Raw genomic sequence first — 16,872 nt, 5'->3', positions numbered from 1 at the left:
AGAGGAGTGTGGACACAGGAGAAGGAAGAGGAGTGTGGACAGGGGAGAAGGAAGACGAGGGTGGACGGGGCAGAAGGAAGACGAGTGTAGATGTGGGTGGCCCCAACATGCGGGAGTGAGGATGATGCCCCCAGTGGGGAAGCTCGTGACCCTCCTGCCAACACCCCAGCCCCACCTGTGACCTTGGACCTTAGGCCCCCTGGGGAGCTGGGATCTTGCCGAGAGTCTCAACCCTGTCACGGTAGGCCCGGGACCTTCGCGGCTCCCACACCCACACATGACCTTAGTTGGGGTCTTGAGACTCCGGGGGCCCTGAGTATCTCCAGGGGCCGAGACACAAGTCCCGGATGGTGGCCTGCATTCCAACTTAACGCTGCGGCACGTGGCAGGCAGGTGGCCGAGACCTCTGTGTTCTGCAGAGTTCTAAGGAAGGAACCATCCTGCCCAGATCTAAGGAGGGAATTCCAGATGCACATCGCTTCACCCTGATTTGCCTCACCCCTGCCATGGCTCCAACGTAGCCACGCGGCACCCCCAGACCAGCTGGAGCCACAGACTTTGGAGTTAGGAGCCTGTGAGCTGTAAAGGCCCACGTGGCCGCGCCTGACAGTGATGCGGGAGAGGGAGCCAGGCCCTGCAGCACTGAGCTCGTCCTCACTGGGCACTGTGATTCCCTGGCCAAGCCTCCGCCACCCTCCACGGCAGCTGTGACCCCCAGGCCTGTGGTCCCAGCTGGACCCCACTCATGAGACTCCCATTGGGTTAAAGGGAGCACAGGGTCTCAAATGACCCAGTGCATGGTCATTTCACCTCTGGGAACTAGGAGAGGACGTCTGCCTTCACCCTTGGCACCCTTGGGAAACGCCAGTTTGTAGACCCCGAGCCCCCGACCCTCGGGATGTGCTGTTTCCCCGTGTCCCACCAGACCCTGGGTCTCAAGGCAGAGCCTAACCACAGCCTCTGGGGTCGCCCCCACCAACCCCGGCCCCGACCTTGGGCGCCTCCCCCATTCCTGGCCTCCGGGGTGTCCCGGGCCGGGCGGGGCCGACTTACTCAAGGACGGAGTGCGTGGCCGCCCGCAGGTGGTATCGGTACAGCAGAAGACTCTGGTCCACGCGGATGACGCCGCCACCCTTCCTGAGGTGCTCGTAGAAGAATAACAGGTCCTCCGGGACGCCCTGCAGGGCGGGAGCAGAGGCATCACCGGGGCCCGGAAACGTGTGCCTGCCCCAGATGCACCTGTGCTCAGCTGGCCAACCAGGAACTGGTGGAAAGGCTTTTGTTGCAAAGAAACCAGTTTAGAGGCTCAACAGGGACGGGAGGTGGCGACCCCAACAGAGGTGAGCAACTGAGCTTTTCAACAGCCGGGAAAGAGGGGAAGGGAGGGTGGGCTGGTTCTCGGTTCTGCCTCAAATTCCATTTTGGGCAGCAAAGGTCTCAGGGCAAAGTGGACGACAGGCAGCCGAGGAAAGGGGCTGGGTGGGTCAGGGTCTTGCAGCTGCGGCTCCTGGACGGCTTGTCCAGTCTCTGTCCCTGCCCTTTCCTGCCAGTGGCTGCGGCCCCAGAACCTCAAGGGACTCAAAGTGCTGACTGTGGGCAGAGCGGTGGTGCTGGGTGGGCGCGAGGGGCTGCACGCAGGGGCACGCAGGGGAGCCCAGCAGTGGGGAGGCAGCCCGGGCCTGTGCCAGCCCCGCTCACTTGTCCACGCTCAGAAACTTGAACCTCAGCCCACGGGGCTGATCCACGAACACCTGCATTGCAGTGGGGATTCTGCTCTGGAACATTCTGCTGGCTTTCCCACCAGACTTTTCTGTCCTGTGAGAACCTGGGCCCTCCTTCCCCTGGCCCATCATCCCAATGGCCCCTGCCCTCTGCTTGCTCCTCTCCTGGGCAGACCCGTCCCCAGCCCAGGACTGTGGCCGAGCCGTGGGTCCATCTGGGGCCGGCTCTGGGCCTTGTGCAGAGCTGGGCCCCTGTTGTTTCCTTAAATTCAAACATAAAACTGGGGGAGGAGCAGGGTGTGGAGTCTGGTCTCCTCGTGGTTCTCTGCTGCAGCTCACCTGGGTCAGCCTCCCAGAGACACCTTTGCTCCAGGAAAGGGTGGGTTTTCTGAGAGCCTAGCAGCAGGGCCAGTCTGTTACCAAGTCCAGCCTCTTCTCTCCTTGGCTGGCACTCAAACTTCAAGTGCAGGTCAGTAAAGGTCCCAAAATATCGCAGCCCGACCGCTAGCCTGTTTGCTCCCAGGATAGACAGGCAGTGCTGCGCTTCCGCGTCCAACAAAAATGCACTATTTAACCTCCGCCTCTGCAGGGCAATCCCTTTTACGAAAACCACGATAGCATGGAAAGATTTGTAAAAAGATGCTGAGTCAAAGAACAGACCTCAAAATCATGTGTACAGCTCTGCTAAAAGTTTATCCACCATAAGATAAAGACGAAGGAATCACAGAAGCCCACGTGCTACCTCACACGGGTGATTTAGGGTGGGGGCTCCCGCGGGTGCCGGTAGACACGGACCCTCACACAGGTGATTCAGGGTGAGGCTCCCGCAGGTGCCGGTGGACATGGACCCTCACATGGGTGTCAGGGTGGGGGCTCCCGCGGGTGCCGGTGGACATGGACCCTCACACGGGTGATTCAGGGTGAGGCTCCCGCAGGTACTGGTGGACATGGATCCTCACAGGGGTCACTGAGGTATTTTCTCTAATTTTCTGTGTTTTCAAAGGCAGCTGTAAAGAGCACTGGGACTCTGAACACGTTACAGGTTTAGGAAGACAAAAACGGCTTCTCTCTTCCTATCACCAGGAAGAACCTGACCCTTGGGGTTTTCTTATTTTCTGGCAGTAAAGTGAGAATTTAGTCAACAGCAGCTCCTGGGTGGTGCCTCTGCCCCGGGAGGAGGGGGACTCAGAGGGTCTGTCCCACTTTTCTCTCACCTCCCCCGATTGCTGCTGCTGAGACCTGAGGGCCCAAAACGGCCTCACTCCTCCCCCAGGCTTTTCCCACTCAGCCTCCAGGTGCCTGGATTGCCCTGTGGTGTGCAGGGAGAGGGGAATGCGTTACAACCCAGAAAGGCATCAGGGAAGAAGTCGAGAGCGGAGGAAGTGTGGCCACCCAGCCCCAACCTGCTCACAGAACCATCCGGGCAGCCTGGGGATGGAGCACCCAGAACTGCCTGGAGGAGGAGAGCGCGAGCTAAAGCCACTCCCAGGAAGGCCGGGCCAGAGGCTCTGGAGGCTCCAATCCTGAGAGGCAAAAGGAAGCCGAATCAGGGACGCCCTTCCTTCTCCAGGGCCCTTCCCGAGCGCCACGCGCCCTTCTCCAGAGCCCGTCCCCAGCGCCACGCGCCCTTCTCCAGAGCCCCGTCCCCAGCGCAAACCTCCAGGAGGAAGCAGCAGTCACCACGCGGGGACAGAACGGGGAGAGCTCCAGCCCTGGCCCAGCAGTCAGAGTCCGTGGGACACAGGGACGCTAAGTCTTCTGCACCAAACCAGCAGAGAAAACTAAAAACTGGAAACACTTCCATGGATAAAAATTCAGCCTGTCCCCCACAGCAACAACAAACCTCCAAACCAGGAAACAGAGACTCCCATAAATAACCCGCCAAGATAAATTCCACACCCTCCACCAGTGTTTCAGGCTACAGGGTGGGGTGTGCGGGGAGGTGGCGGAGACCTATCTTGAATCAGAAATTCAAGGACTAAGTGCAAAACTGGACCCTAATGGGGTGGGTCTAAATAGAGCATTCAGGAAAGTGCATTAGTGCCTGGCCAGGGCTGGCAGGGGGCGGATGAGGCGTGCCCCTGGGTACAGGAAGTGTTTTTTGGAGGATGACCATGTTCTAACATTAGATGGTAGTGGTGATTGGTGATTGTACAGCCCTATAAATTTGCTAAACAGCACTGAATTACACATTTTAATAGGTGAATTGTATGGCGTGTGAATTATACCTTAATGAAGCTTTTACATAAAATTGGGTCGATTAAACTAAAAAAAGAAATATTAAGAAGAGAGAAAATTGGCTGGGCGCAGTGGCTTGTGCCTGTAGTCTCAGCACTTTGGGAAGCCGAGGTGGGCGGATCACGAGGTCAGGAGATCGAGACCATCCTGGCTAACACGGTGAAACCCCGTCTCTACTTAAAAAGAAAAAAAAAAAAAGAGAGAGAGACACAAAATTGGTTGGGTGTGGTGGCTCATGCCTTTAATCTCAGCACTTCAGAAGGCTGAGGTGGGGGGTGGATTGCTTGAGCCCAGGAGTTCGAGACCAGCTTCGGCAACATGTCAAAACCAGTCTCTATCAAAAATGAAAAAAGTAGCTGGGTGTGGTGGTGCGCACCTGTAGTCCCAGCTACTTGGGAGGCTGAGCTACAAGGATTGCTTGAACCTGGGAGGCAGAGGCTGCAGTGGGCTGAGATCGAGCTGCTGCACTCCAGCCTCAGTAACAGAGTGAGACCCTCTCTCAAAAAAAAAAAAAAGGAACAAAATATATGAAAAATGAAGACTAAATTATAAGATCCTTAAGAGAAAATAGATTTTAATTAAAAATGTAATAAGGGACATTGAAGAAAGGAAAATAGAAATTATATAATGAAGTGAAAAGGTAAGTTAGAAAGACTAAGAAAATCTACGTAGAACTGGAGTCTTCAAAACAAAACACAACAAAACAAAACACACAATGGACATAGCTAGTATTTAAAATATTTAAAACCGCAATCCAAGAAAAATGTCCAGAAATGAAAGCAGATCTGTTTCTACACATTGAAAAGCACCATCAGGTCAACCTGAAGGCAGATCCTGGTGAAACGATTAGACTTCAGCAATAAAAAATAATTCTCAGAGTCTCCAGGCAAAAAGGTCACAAAACTTACAAAGGCAAGATTCACTGTACACCGGACTTCTCAAAACAGTCACACGAAGTGGCGACGGACGGCGCACGGACCAAGACCTTCCCGCACAGCCAGAGGCTTCCTCCAGCCTCAGGCTCCAGGAACGCAGTTCTGACGAGCGCGGCCGCACAGAGAGCTGTGGCTCCAGACACACGGGGACCAGACACCCGGCCAGAGCCGCGACGGTGGACGCCGGATGTGACTGCAGGTGGGAGACTACACAGATCGGGACAAGGGTGCAAGACTAGTATATGGATGTTCGTCCTCGGACCTAAGTAGAAACCGTGTAACAAAAGGGCCAGGGCGGTGGCTCAAGCCTGTCATCCCAGCACTTTGGGAGGCTGAGGTGGGCGGATCACAAGGTCAGGAGTTCAAGACCAGCCTGGTCAAGATGGTGAAACTCTGTCTTTACTGAAAATACAATTAGCTGGGCGAGGTGGCGGCGCCTGTAGTCCCAGCAACTCGGGAGCCTGAGGCAGGAGAATGGCGTGAACCTGGGGGGCGGAGCTTGCAGTGAGCTGAGATCCGGCCACTGCACTCCAGCCTGGACGACGGAGCAAGACTCCGTCAACAAAAAAAAAAAAAAAAAAAAAAAAAAAAAAAAAGGAGGACAGGAGGAGGGGAGAAGGAAAGAAAAATAGGAAACCAACAATCTCATTGATTGTTGTGTGGGCAACATATGGGGGATTCAAGGTGTTTAGACAAGGCTTAAGTACAGAGACAACCACTGGACCACAATGCAAACCTTCAATGTGCAGAGAAATTTAAAAAGTCAAAAGCAGGTGATGGCTCCCGGCTGTCCGCGGCTGAGCAGCCAGCACCTTCAGAGGAGACTGGGTGCGGCCAGAGCCTGGGGAAGTGGTGCTGCAGGGGCAAGGAGGGCAAGGAGGGCATCGAAACCCAAAGTCTCAGCCTGGAGGGGCTGAGGGCAGAATCCGGGAGAAGCAGAGCACTTGGGGGCAAGGGTGGTCCCAGACAGAGAGACCAAAACGGGAGGGAATATTCACAAAGTAAATGTCCAACAGGAGCACCTACAGTCCAACAACGAGAAGACAGCAGGCCGATGAGCCGGACACACCACAAAACAACACAGAAGCTGCCCATCACCACGTGAGATGTGCTTCAGCATCGTCAGCCATCCCGGATGTGGAGAATGGAAAGCACAGTAGGAAACCACGGACTCCAACTAGAACAGGCCAAATTAAAAAGTTGACACCACCAGCCGGGCGCATTGGCTCACACCTGTAATCCCAGCACTTTGGGAGGCTGAGGCGGGTGGGTCACCTGAGGTCAGGAGTTCGAGACCAGCCTGGCCAACATGGTGAAACCCGTCTCCACAAAAGATACAAAAAGTCAGGCATGGTGGCGGGCGCCTGTAATCCCAGCTACTGGGGAGGCTGAGGCAGGAGAATCGCTTGAACCCAGGAGGCGGAGGTTGCGATGAGCCAAGATTGCGTCATTGTACTCCAGCCTGGGAGACAAGACAGAAACTCCGTCTCAAAAAAAAAAAAAAAAAAAGTTGACACCACCAAGGTCTGGTGAGGGGCTGGTGAGGAGTTTGAGGGACGGGAAACTTCTCATGCCGACGGCGGGGACGGGGGTCCAACGGTGGCGCCCGGGGACCTGTCTCACAAAACCGAACACGCGCCTGGCCTCGCTTGCGTCCAACCCTAGGAACGTGCCCCACAGACAGGAAACCATCTGAAGAGTGGCTGTTGTGCCGGGTGGCGGTTTGAGCCCTTTCTGTGGCAGTGATAAGCTTCCTACAGGCCAGACCTGCCCTCAGAAACCTGTTTTTACTTTGTCTCGTTTTGTTAGAAATGGGGTTTCCTGGTGCTGCCCAGGTTGGTCTTGAACTCCTGGCCTCAACCGATCCTCCTGCCTTTGCCTCTTGAGCTCGTGGGACTACAGGCATGAGCCCCTATGTCCGGCTATAAACCTGTTTTGAACCAAGAAAACATCAGGTTTTTTCTTCTTATTTAAGGGCCTATGATGGTTGCCCACAGAGGACTCCCTACCAAAGGTGGGTGTCTTCAGGCGCCGCCACGCCCACCTCCAAATCTCAGACTCACCTGCCCTCCCATCCTTCCTCTGTGAACGCAGAAGTGGATGCACTTTCCAGTCAGGAATCTCCCCGTCTTGCATGTTTCAGCTCCTGGTGATCGTTTCTGCAGCCCCCTTGGCCCTGGCTTGGCCTCCGAGTCTGGCTGCCTCAGGGTCCGCACCACCCACATCCATCTGGTTGGTCCCCTGCTGTTCTGGCCGCCTGCCCTTCCGCTGCTCCACCCCGGGGCCCACAGAGAGGTAGCTGAGATCAGCCCCACACCGAGCTTCTGGCTCAGGGCGCCTTGTGACTTCTGCTTGACTCATTTATCTGGAGAGGACTTGGCAGAAGCCAAGGAAACACTGTCCATCCCCATCTTGGTGGCCGACACTGCTGTTGTCCCTGTCACCCGAGGCCTCCTCAGGCCCCAAAGCCCTCACTTGCTCCAGCCATGGCCCCATCACAGTTCTAATCCCTGAGCCCCAGGCCCTGGCCCCTGGCCCTGATCCCTGGTCCCTGGTCCTGATCCCTGGTCCCCGGTCCTGATCCCTGGTCCCTGGTCCTGATCCCTGGTCCTGATCCCTGGCCCTGATCCCTGGCCCCCGGCCCTGATCCCTGGTCCTGACCCCTGGCCCCTGGTCCTGATCCCTGGTCCTGACCCCTGGTCCTGATCCCTGGTCCCCGGTCCTGATCCCTGGTCCCTGGTCCTGATCCCTGGTCCCTGTTTCTGAACCCCAGTCCTGATCCCTGGTCCCTGGCTCTGATCCCTCGCCCCTGGCCCTGATCGCTGATCCCTGGCCCTGCTCTCTGGTCTCAGAACAAGGGAGGGATGGGCTTTTCCTTTCCTCCAGGAGCTCCCCATCCAGGCTGCAGCCTCACGCACTTCTGAATCCTGAGGCTGCTCGGCCACAGTTTAAGGATGACAAGATCCTGAAATCAGAGCCGGATGTGGTGGCTCCTGCCTGTGATCCCAGTGCTTTGGGAGGCTGAGGCGAGCGGATCACTTGAGGCCAGGAGTTTGAGACCAGCGTGGCCAACACGGTGAAACCCTGTCTTTACCAAAAATACAAAAATTAGCCGGGTGTGGTGGCGGGTGCCTGTAGTCCCAGCCACTCGGGAGGCTGAAGCAGGAGAATCGCTTGAACCCAGGAGGCTGACACCAGTGCACTCCAGCCTGGGAGACAGAGAGAGACTCCGTCTCAAAAAAAAAAAAAATCCTTAAATTAGTGTTTCCCATGGAACATCTTCTGTTAACCATTTCCCACACGGCTTCCTGCAGGCCCCAGCGACGGCCACGCTTCCTGGCAGCACCTGCTTGGAGCTGTACCCACCGCCATCGGTGTCCCAGAGATTAATTATGGGGGAGCTGCAGGCTGACAGCCTGCCCCACCCTGGGAAAACACAGCTCTGCCCCATCTGCACCCCAGAGACCTGGACCATGAGGGACCACCCAGGCCAGGGTCCGACGTAGCAGGGCAGTGGGGACCCTGGTGTGGCCAGGCCCACGTGAGGCTCCACGTGGCCCCCGTGAGCTGTGGAATGCCTGACCCTGTTGTCCCGACGAGGAAGCCGAGGCTCAGAGCAGGACAGACGAACTTGGTCCCTGTCGCAAGAGTAGGAGGTGGAGGCTAAATCTTAGTCACTGGCCTGGGATCTCTGGACCCCCCAGGAACCCTGTGCCAGGACCCTCCACTGGTCTCTGTGTCCAGTCTCCCTGCAACTAGAGACCAGCATGGGCAAATGTGGCCAGCTCTCTGCTGGTGACACCCCAGCCCTCGGCTCCTCAGTCCACACAGGGAGGCAGAGGCTCGAGCCGGCCCGGTCTGGACATGGACGCTTTCAGGTGCACCCTGACGGGGAAGACGGGGACACAGATGCCTGCAGGTGCACCCTGATGGGGAGGACGGAGACGTGGACGCCTGCAGGTGCACCCTGATGGGGAGGACGGAGACGTGGACGCCTGCAGGTGCACCCTGATGGGGAAGACGGGGACACGGACGCCTGCAGGTGCACCGCGGTGAGGAGAATGGGCTCTTCTTCCTCTATCGTCCCAGAGACAGCTCTGCAAACAGCCCACACACAGAGGACAGGGCCCCAAGCCTGGGGGAGGGACCCGATTCCTGCCTCTGGGCCCTTACCTGACCTCCCTCGTCAAAGGGGCCCACGTGGGAAAACCACGCCCGCGAACAGAACCAGGTGGGCATGATCACCGTTGGACCATTTGCGGTGAAAACCTAGGAGCAATGAACATTGACAGAGTTAGCAGAAAAGAACAGCTTGTCACAAACAACCTATAGTTTATTTCCGCAAAGTATCATGAGAAAGTGACAGATGAATCTGTGTCCCTTCTCCACAGGGACAGGGACTCAAGGGGACGTGTCTGGGCCCCATGGTGAGAGATGAGGGGAGGAGGCAAAGGGAGACCAGCGGCCAAACCCAGTCCCACCTGCAGGCCTCACTCCCGAGCTCACTGGCTGTGCCTCACCAAAAGGACTCCCCTCTGCTTCTGACAGATGGAAAAGTTTTCTGTGAAAATCCAAAGTAAACATGCTACTTTTAATCAGGAGAAAAATATGAAATAGCATAAAAGGATATGGAGAATAATGAGATAACTTGGATGAAACACATGAGTCCTAGAAAGATGTAAACTATGAAAACTGACTCAAAAAGAAATAGAAAATATGAATCACTAATAAGCAAGTGGCAAGAGAGGGCCCCACAAAGAAAAGCCCAGCACCAGACGGCGTCCCTGAATTCTACCAAATGTGCAAAGAATTAATACCAATCCTTCAAACTCTTCCAAAAGTAGAGGAGGAGGGAATGCTTCCCAGACGATTCTGTGAGGCCACCACTACCCTGACACTAAAGCCAGACAAAAATCCTACAGGAAAACAACAGGCCAACATCCCTTATAAATACAGAGGCAAAAAAAAAAAAAAACCCCAAGAAAACCCAGCAAACGGAGTCCGTCCTAGAAAAAGAACCCACCACGGCGGAGTGGACTCACCTCACGACTGTCAACAGGGGTCAACATACGAAAACCAGTGGATCCACCAACCACATTAATGGAATGAAGGTGCAAACCCACGTGATCATCTCAATGAACTCAGAAAAACCACCGTTCCATGATAGCACCATCCAGCCTTGGGGTAGAAGGGAGCTTCCTTCACCCGATGAAGGGCGCTTACACAATCCCCACAGCCAAGGTCACACTTCAGTGGTAAATACTGAAAGCTTCCCCTAAGGTCAGGGACAAGAACATCTCACCACTTCCACTCCACACCATGCTGGGGGTTCTTGCCGGAGCGGCTTGGCAAGAAAGCAAAACAAACGATATCCAGCTTGGAAAGGAAGCAGTCAAACCGTGCCTGTGTGCAGACGGCATATGCTCCTGTGAGTGGGAAACCCTGGGTAATACAGGTAATACACACTCACACACCTACACACATGCACACACACACACTGAACGGGTGCAGCGGTCGCGCCGACAGCTCATCCGCTCGCGCCCCGGGCGTGCAGCCGGTGGGATCATCGTTCCGAACAGGGGGTGCAGCGGTGCGATCGATCATTGAAACGGCGGTGCAGCAGTGGTGATCATCGTTGAGCAGGGGTGGCAGCGGTGGGATCATCATTGAACGGGGTGCAGCGGTGCGATACGATCCGTTGAGCACGGGGTGCAGCGGTGGCGAATCATCGGTTGAGCAGGGGTGCCAGCGGTGCGATATCGTTGAGCCAGCGGGGGTGGCAGCGGTGGGGATCATCGTTGAGCCAGGGGTGCCGCGGTGGGATCATCGTTGAGCAGCGGGTGCAGGCGGTGGGATCATCGCTTGAGCAGGGTGCAGCGGCTGCGATCATCGTTGAAGCAGGGGGTGGCAGCGGTGCTCGATCGATCGTTGAACGGGGTGGCACGGTGGCGACATCATCATTGGACAGGGGTGCAGCGGTGCGACATACATTGAACGGGGTGCGCCGGTGCGATCATCATTGGGAACAGGGTGTGCAGCGGTGTGATTGTCGAGCAGGGTGCAGCCGGTGCAACTCCATCATTGAACAGGGGGTGGCCAGCGGCGGTGGAATCATCATTGAGCAGGGGTGCAGCGGTGGAATCATCATTGAGCAGGGGTGCAGCGGTGCGATCATCATTGAACAGGGGTGCAGTGCTGCGATCATCGCTCACTGCAGCCTTGACCTCCTCAAGCAATCCTCCCGTGTCAGCCTCCCAGGTAGCTGGGACCACAGGCGTGTGCCACCACACCTGGCTAATTTTTACTTTTTGTGTGTGTGTGTGTAGAGATGGGGTCTCACTATGCTGCCCAGGCTGATCTCAAACTCCTGGCCTCAAGCGATCCTCCCACCTGAGCCTCCCAAGTAGCTGGGACGACAGGTGCACACCACCATGCCTGGCCATTTTTCTACATTTCTTTTGTAGAGACGGGGTCTCACTGTGCTGCTCAGGCTGGTCTTAAACTCCTGGCCTCAAGCGATCCTCCCAGCTCAGCCTCCCAAAGTGCTGGGATCACAGGTGTGAGCCACCATGCCTGGCTCCACGGAAGATTCTAAAATGTATACGGAAACACAAAGGACTTAGAAGAGCCAAAACAATTTTGAAAACCATGAACGAAGTTGGAGAAGTTTCATGACTAGGTTTCAAGATTTACTACAAAGCTGTGGTAATCAAGGTTGACTGGTATCAGCTTACGGGCAGACACAGCTAAACGGAACACAAGAGACCAGAAGCAGAGCCGCCTGGCTGGGGTTTGATGTTTGCTGAAGATGTCAGGGGCGTCAGTGGGGGAAATGAGAGATGGCACTGGACCCACTGATGTCCTTACAAACAACGGCCCTCAACCCTCGCCTCGGGCTCCAAACGCAAACTCCCAACCTCAGACCGGACCTCAGTGAGCTGAACACAAAAGATGCCACAAGCTCATCCAGGAGGACATTCGTGATTACGGGGTAGGCAGAAGTTTCTCAGGTAACACAGAGGCTCAAATCAGCAGAAGAAACAGATAAACCAGATACCATCAAAGCCAAATCTTCGGCTCCTTGAAAGAACCTGCAGAGAAAATGAAGAGATAATCCAGGCTGGGAGAAACCATTTGCAATACGTGCATTTCACTGAGGACGTACGTTCAGCGAACACTAAGAACCCTCAGCACCCATTAAGAAGAAGACAGGCAATGGGTTAAAAATGGGCGAGAGGTTGAAAACACTTCCTCAGACGTAAACGATTAGGTCGTGAAAACAGGCTCTACGTGACTGGTCATCGGTGAAATGAGCTTTCGGCGGGAACGTCCACCCAACAACCTCATCTTAACTTTGCATCTGCAAAGACCTTGTTTCCAAATAACGCCACATTCTGAGGTTGGGGGTGAGGACACCAACATATCTTTGTGGGGGGACACCATTGAGCCCACGACATTTTCACTCACTAGCACTTTAATCTTCTTTCTTGGGTGGCTAAGGTGGTGACGTTTTCATATCACCGACTCTGAGATTACGCCAGCATCCGAGTACGTCCCTGAAGTGCTGCGTGTGTGAACATGCACGGCGGGTGGAGAAACAGTGGCTGAGAACCTCGTCTCACGGTGGATCCCTTTAAAGCCCAAAGACTTTCTGCTTCTCGTCCATCCTGAGGAAGCCGGCTGGTTAAGACGGGCCCACGTCAGCACCGTGGTCCTCACCTGGGCTGATGTGCCCCCAGGAAACATGTGGCAATGTTTGGAGACGTTCTGGGCTGTCACACTGTGGGGGTGGGGGTGCTACGTGCACCTGTTTGTAGATTCCAGAGATGGAGAAGCAAAATTCTAACTGCAATGAAATGCCACTGCGCCCTCCAGGACTGTTACAATTTTAAGAACTGAAAATACTGCACAGTGACCCACACGTGCCATCCCAGTCCTTTGGGAGGCTGAGGCGGGAGAATCGCTTGAGCCCAGGACTATGAGACCAGCCTGGGCAACTCTACAAAGAATAATAATAATAAATTAGCTGGGCATGGAGACGCTCGCCTGTAGGCCCAGCCACTCAGGAGGCTGAGGTGGGAGGGTCCTTTGAGCTCCGGAAGTCAAGGCTGCAGTGAGCTGTGATCGCACCATGGCACTCGCTCCAGCCTGGGCGACAGAGGGAGACCCTGTCTCTTAAAACATAAAAAGTAAAAATAAAAATAAACACTGACAACACCAAGTAAAAATCTCACATCATGCTGAAGGGAAGGAAAACAGCACAGCCATGTTGCAGAGCAGAGCAGGGTCTTAGAGGTAAACGCAGACTTCCACGCAGCCAGCCAGTCCTGTCCTGGACATGCACCCAAGAAAAACGCAGACACGTCCGTCCAGCACCGTCCATGTGTGTTCACGGCAGCTCCATGCACAGCAGCCCCAAATGTCCATCAACAGTGAACGGATAAGCCCTGTGGTGCCCGTACCGTGAGTCCAGTGGAGTCCTCACCAGCAACCCATGGAACAAACTGCCGGTCAGGGCAGCACGGATGTCTGTCAACAACAGTGAAGGGAGGCAGTCACGCATGCACACGGTGTGACTCCACTTACATGAAATCCAAAAAAGTGGGAATTCTAACCTAACCTGCAGGGACAGACGTCACACCTGTGGGCACCTAAGGCTGGGGGTGCCTGGGCCTGACGGCAAAGGCATAGCCTTAACATTTGTTTTGTTGGCTGGGCGCGGTGGCTCATGTCTGTAATCCCAGCACTTTGGGAGGCTGAGGTTGGCGGATCACCTGAGGTCAGGAGTTCGAGACCAGCCGGGCCAACATGGTGAAACCCTGTCTCTACAGAAAATATAAAAATTGGTCGGGCGCAGTGGCAGGTGCCTGTAGTCCCAGCTACTTGGGAGGTTGAGGCAGGAGACTCACTTGAACCCAGGAGGCGGAGCTTGCAGCGAGTTGAGATTGAGCCACTGCACTCCAGCCTGGGTGACAGAGCGAGACTCCGTCTCAAAAAAACAAAACAAAAAATAAAAAAGAAAAGAAAATTTATTTTGTTTTGTTTTGAGACAGAGTCTCGCTCTGTCNCCAGCCGGGCCAACATGGTGAAACCCTGTCTCTACAGAAAATATAAAAATTGGTCGGGCGCAGTGGCAGGTGCCTGTAGTCCCAGCTACTTGGGAGGTTGAGGCAGGAGACTCACTTGAACCCAGGAGGCGGAGCTTGCAGCGAGTTGAGATTGAGCCACTGCACTCCAGCCTGGGTGACAGAGCGAGACTCCGTCTCAAAAAAACAAAACAAAAAATAAAAAAGAAAAGAAAATTTATTTTGTTTTGTTTTGAGACAGAGTCTCGCTCTGTCGCCCAGGCTGGAGTGCAGTGGCTCAATCTCTACTCACTGCAGCCTCAGCCTCCCAAGTAGCTGGGACTACAGGCGTTCACCACCACGCCTGGCTGATTTTTGTATTTTTAGTAGAGACAGGGTTTCGCTATGTTGCCCAGGCTGCTCTTGAACTCCTGGCCTCAAGTGATCCACCTGCCTCAGTCTCCTGAAGTGCTGGGATTACAGGCGTCAGCCGCTGCCCCGGCCTAAATAAAAATTTTAAAGCCCAGTGTGGTGGTGCACACGCCAGTGGTCCCAGCACGGAGGCTGAGGTGGCAGTCTGAGCCTCGCCTGAGGCCAGGAGTTTGAGAATACAGTGTGCTGTGCTGACACCAGCCTGGGCAACATAGCAAGACCCCATCTTTTAATATATATATATATATTTTTATGCAGAGTCTTGCTATTACCCAGGCTGGAGTGCAGTGGCGTGATCACAGCTCACTGCAGCCTCCACCTCCGCGGCTCAAGCGCTCCTCCTGCCTCAGTCTCCTGAGAAGATGGGACTACAGGTGTGGACCAGCACAACTTGCTAATTTTTGTATTTTTTGTTGAGATGGGGTTTCACCGTGTCGCCCAGGCTGGTCTTGAACTCCTGAGCTCAAGCGATCCACCCACCTTGGCCTCCCAAAGCTGTGGGACTTTGGGCGTGAGTCACCGTGCCTGACCAAAAATTTTTTACAAAAATCTTTGTTATCACCAAGGAAACTCTCGGAATGAACGTTTTAAAATGAAATAACGCAGTTCCATGGGATAATTTTGAGCATCCTACATTTTGCACATCAAAGCTCTGGTGCCTCTGCGTTGTGATGGGCGGGTGCCTGCCAGACGGGTGGCCCCCTGGGACGTCAGGAAGAGCCCCGAGGGGTCCTGGAAGCCAGGCCAGCCAAGGCCACAGCACCTGGTGCCAGCTCCAGGCAGGGGGCTTGGCACGTCAGTGGATACCACACGGGCCCCAAGGCCCCTGAGAGGCTGCCGTTCCCAGCAAATGTGAAACATCTGCCCGGACAAACACAGCCTTTCCTCAACCATCAGAAAAACGGATTTCACGATTACAAAGCAACAAGTTAGCTTCCTGTTTCAACTTCTGCTTGCCAAAAAATCCAGAGGCATTTTCTGGCAGGTTTACTCTGCAGCCGGACACCTGGAGCTTCCGCCATTTGCACAGTGGTGAGGCCGACCTGAGAAACCAAACCCAGGTCCTCTGCACCCAGTGTAGCCGCGACGCGAGGCCCCTGCGCCCAGTGTGGCCGGTGACGCGAGACCCCTGTGCCCAGTGTGGCCGCGACGCGAGGCCCCTGCGCCCAGTGTGGCCGGTGACGCGAGGCCCCTGCGCCCAGTGTGGCCGGTGACGCGAGGCCCCTGCGCCCAGTGTGGCCGCGACGCGAGGCCCCTGCGCCCAGTGTGGCCGTGCCCTGGTCACATGTGGCCGAAGCCCCTGAGCCGTGGCAGGTCCTCACTGAGGTGGGCTGTGTGTGGGAATACACAGGGCATTCCGGAGACTTGGTATAAAACAAGAATGTAAAACATCACTGACAGGACATTTGGCTCACGGTTCTGGTTGGGGGAATGTCCAAGACTGGGCAGCTGCCTTTGGGAGGGCCTCAGGCTGCTTTAACCCAGGGTGGAGAGCGGAAGGGGTGTGGTGTGTGCAGAGAGCGAGTGGCAAGGGAGGATGCAGGAGAGAAACCGAGGCAGCGGGTCCGTTCCACAGCCCGGCCTCGTGGGGCGCAGTGTGTTCCTGCGAGGGCTCACCCGGCACGGCGGGAGGCGTTCATCTGTGCACGAGGGGTCCCCTTGAGACCCCAGCACCTCCCACACGGCCACGCTGGGGTCAAATGTCAATGTTTCTTGGGGACAAACCACAGCAATTACACCCAGGCCGGTCTGTGCTCATGGGACGCTTCCACCGGACAGAACCACGCATCTGTCTGCAAACGACTCAGTCCATCCTTTAGTGAGACCCCGAAATGAGGGCACAAGGACGTGACAGACACTGCGAGGACAGAGCGGGGACACGGGCTCCGCCGGCTCCAGGGAGGGGCTCGGTCAGCAGAGGGCACCAGGGGCTGCGCCTGGACCGCCAGGCGCCCGGCGAGTCCTCCAGGCACGGGCAAGCGCCGGAGTGGGGGCAGCTCCGTGGTGGTGACGGGGGCCTCTGAGTGGGAAACCAAGGTGAGGACCAGCAGAAACAGAGGCTGGGAAGGAGGCGTGGGGGCTACGCTGCCCTCCGTCCTGACCACACCACACTCCAGGGGCCAGAGGGACGTGGGGCTGTGGGCGGGAGGAAGGGGCTGGAGAGTTCTAGAACCCTCCCCTGAAGGAGGGGCCCTGTGTCACGCACGGCACAGAGCTCTGATGCCTTTGTGTGCTCCCGCGGCCGCCAGCGTGGGCAGGGCCATGTGCTCAGCCTTGGGGCCACCGCCCACTCACAGGCCCAGGCCTGGGGGTCACACTGGACAGGAAATGGAAGCACAGACACTGCACCGAGACCAAAGGAACTGAAAGGAGAAAACGGCAAATCCACAATGAAAGCTGGAGACGCCTTGATGGTCTGTTAATAGGAGGACACAAAGCAGACAGGACCCTGACGATTTAAAACACCTGTGACCATCTAGC

At 55.7% G+C, this 16,872-nt stretch overlaps 1 protein-coding gene across 1 annotated transcript in view; it reads right to left on the bottom strand.

The window, feature by feature from the left end:
- Window positions 1–26: 26 nt before the first annotated feature.
- Window positions 27–16,872, bottom strand: part of LOC108520856 (UDP-GlcNAc:betaGal beta-1,3-N-acetylglucosaminyltransferase-like protein 1) — a 111,511-nt gene continuing 94,665 nt past the window's right edge. Inside the window, exons 11-12 of the mRNA XM_017860398.1 lie at window positions 9,068–9,163; window positions 27–1,178 (exon numbers count right to left, since the gene is read on the bottom strand). Of these exons, the coding sequence (XP_017715887.1) occupies window positions 1,050–1,178; window positions 9,068–9,163 (225 nt within the window). The 3' untranslated portion in view covers window positions 27–1,049. The remainder of the gene's footprint in view (window positions 1,179–9,067; window positions 9,164–16,872) is intronic.

The sequence above is a fragment of the Rhinopithecus bieti genome, unplaced genomic scaffold, assembly GCF_001698545.2.
Source record: "Rhinopithecus bieti isolate Rb0 unplaced genomic scaffold, ASM169854v2 scaffold_56100, whole genome shotgun sequence".
Taxonomy (NCBI): Eukaryota; Metazoa; Chordata; class Mammalia; order Primates; family Cercopithecidae; genus Rhinopithecus; species Rhinopithecus bieti.
The sequence above is the reverse complement of the archived record's forward strand: the minus strand, read 5'-3'. Positions and strand labels throughout refer to the sequence as shown.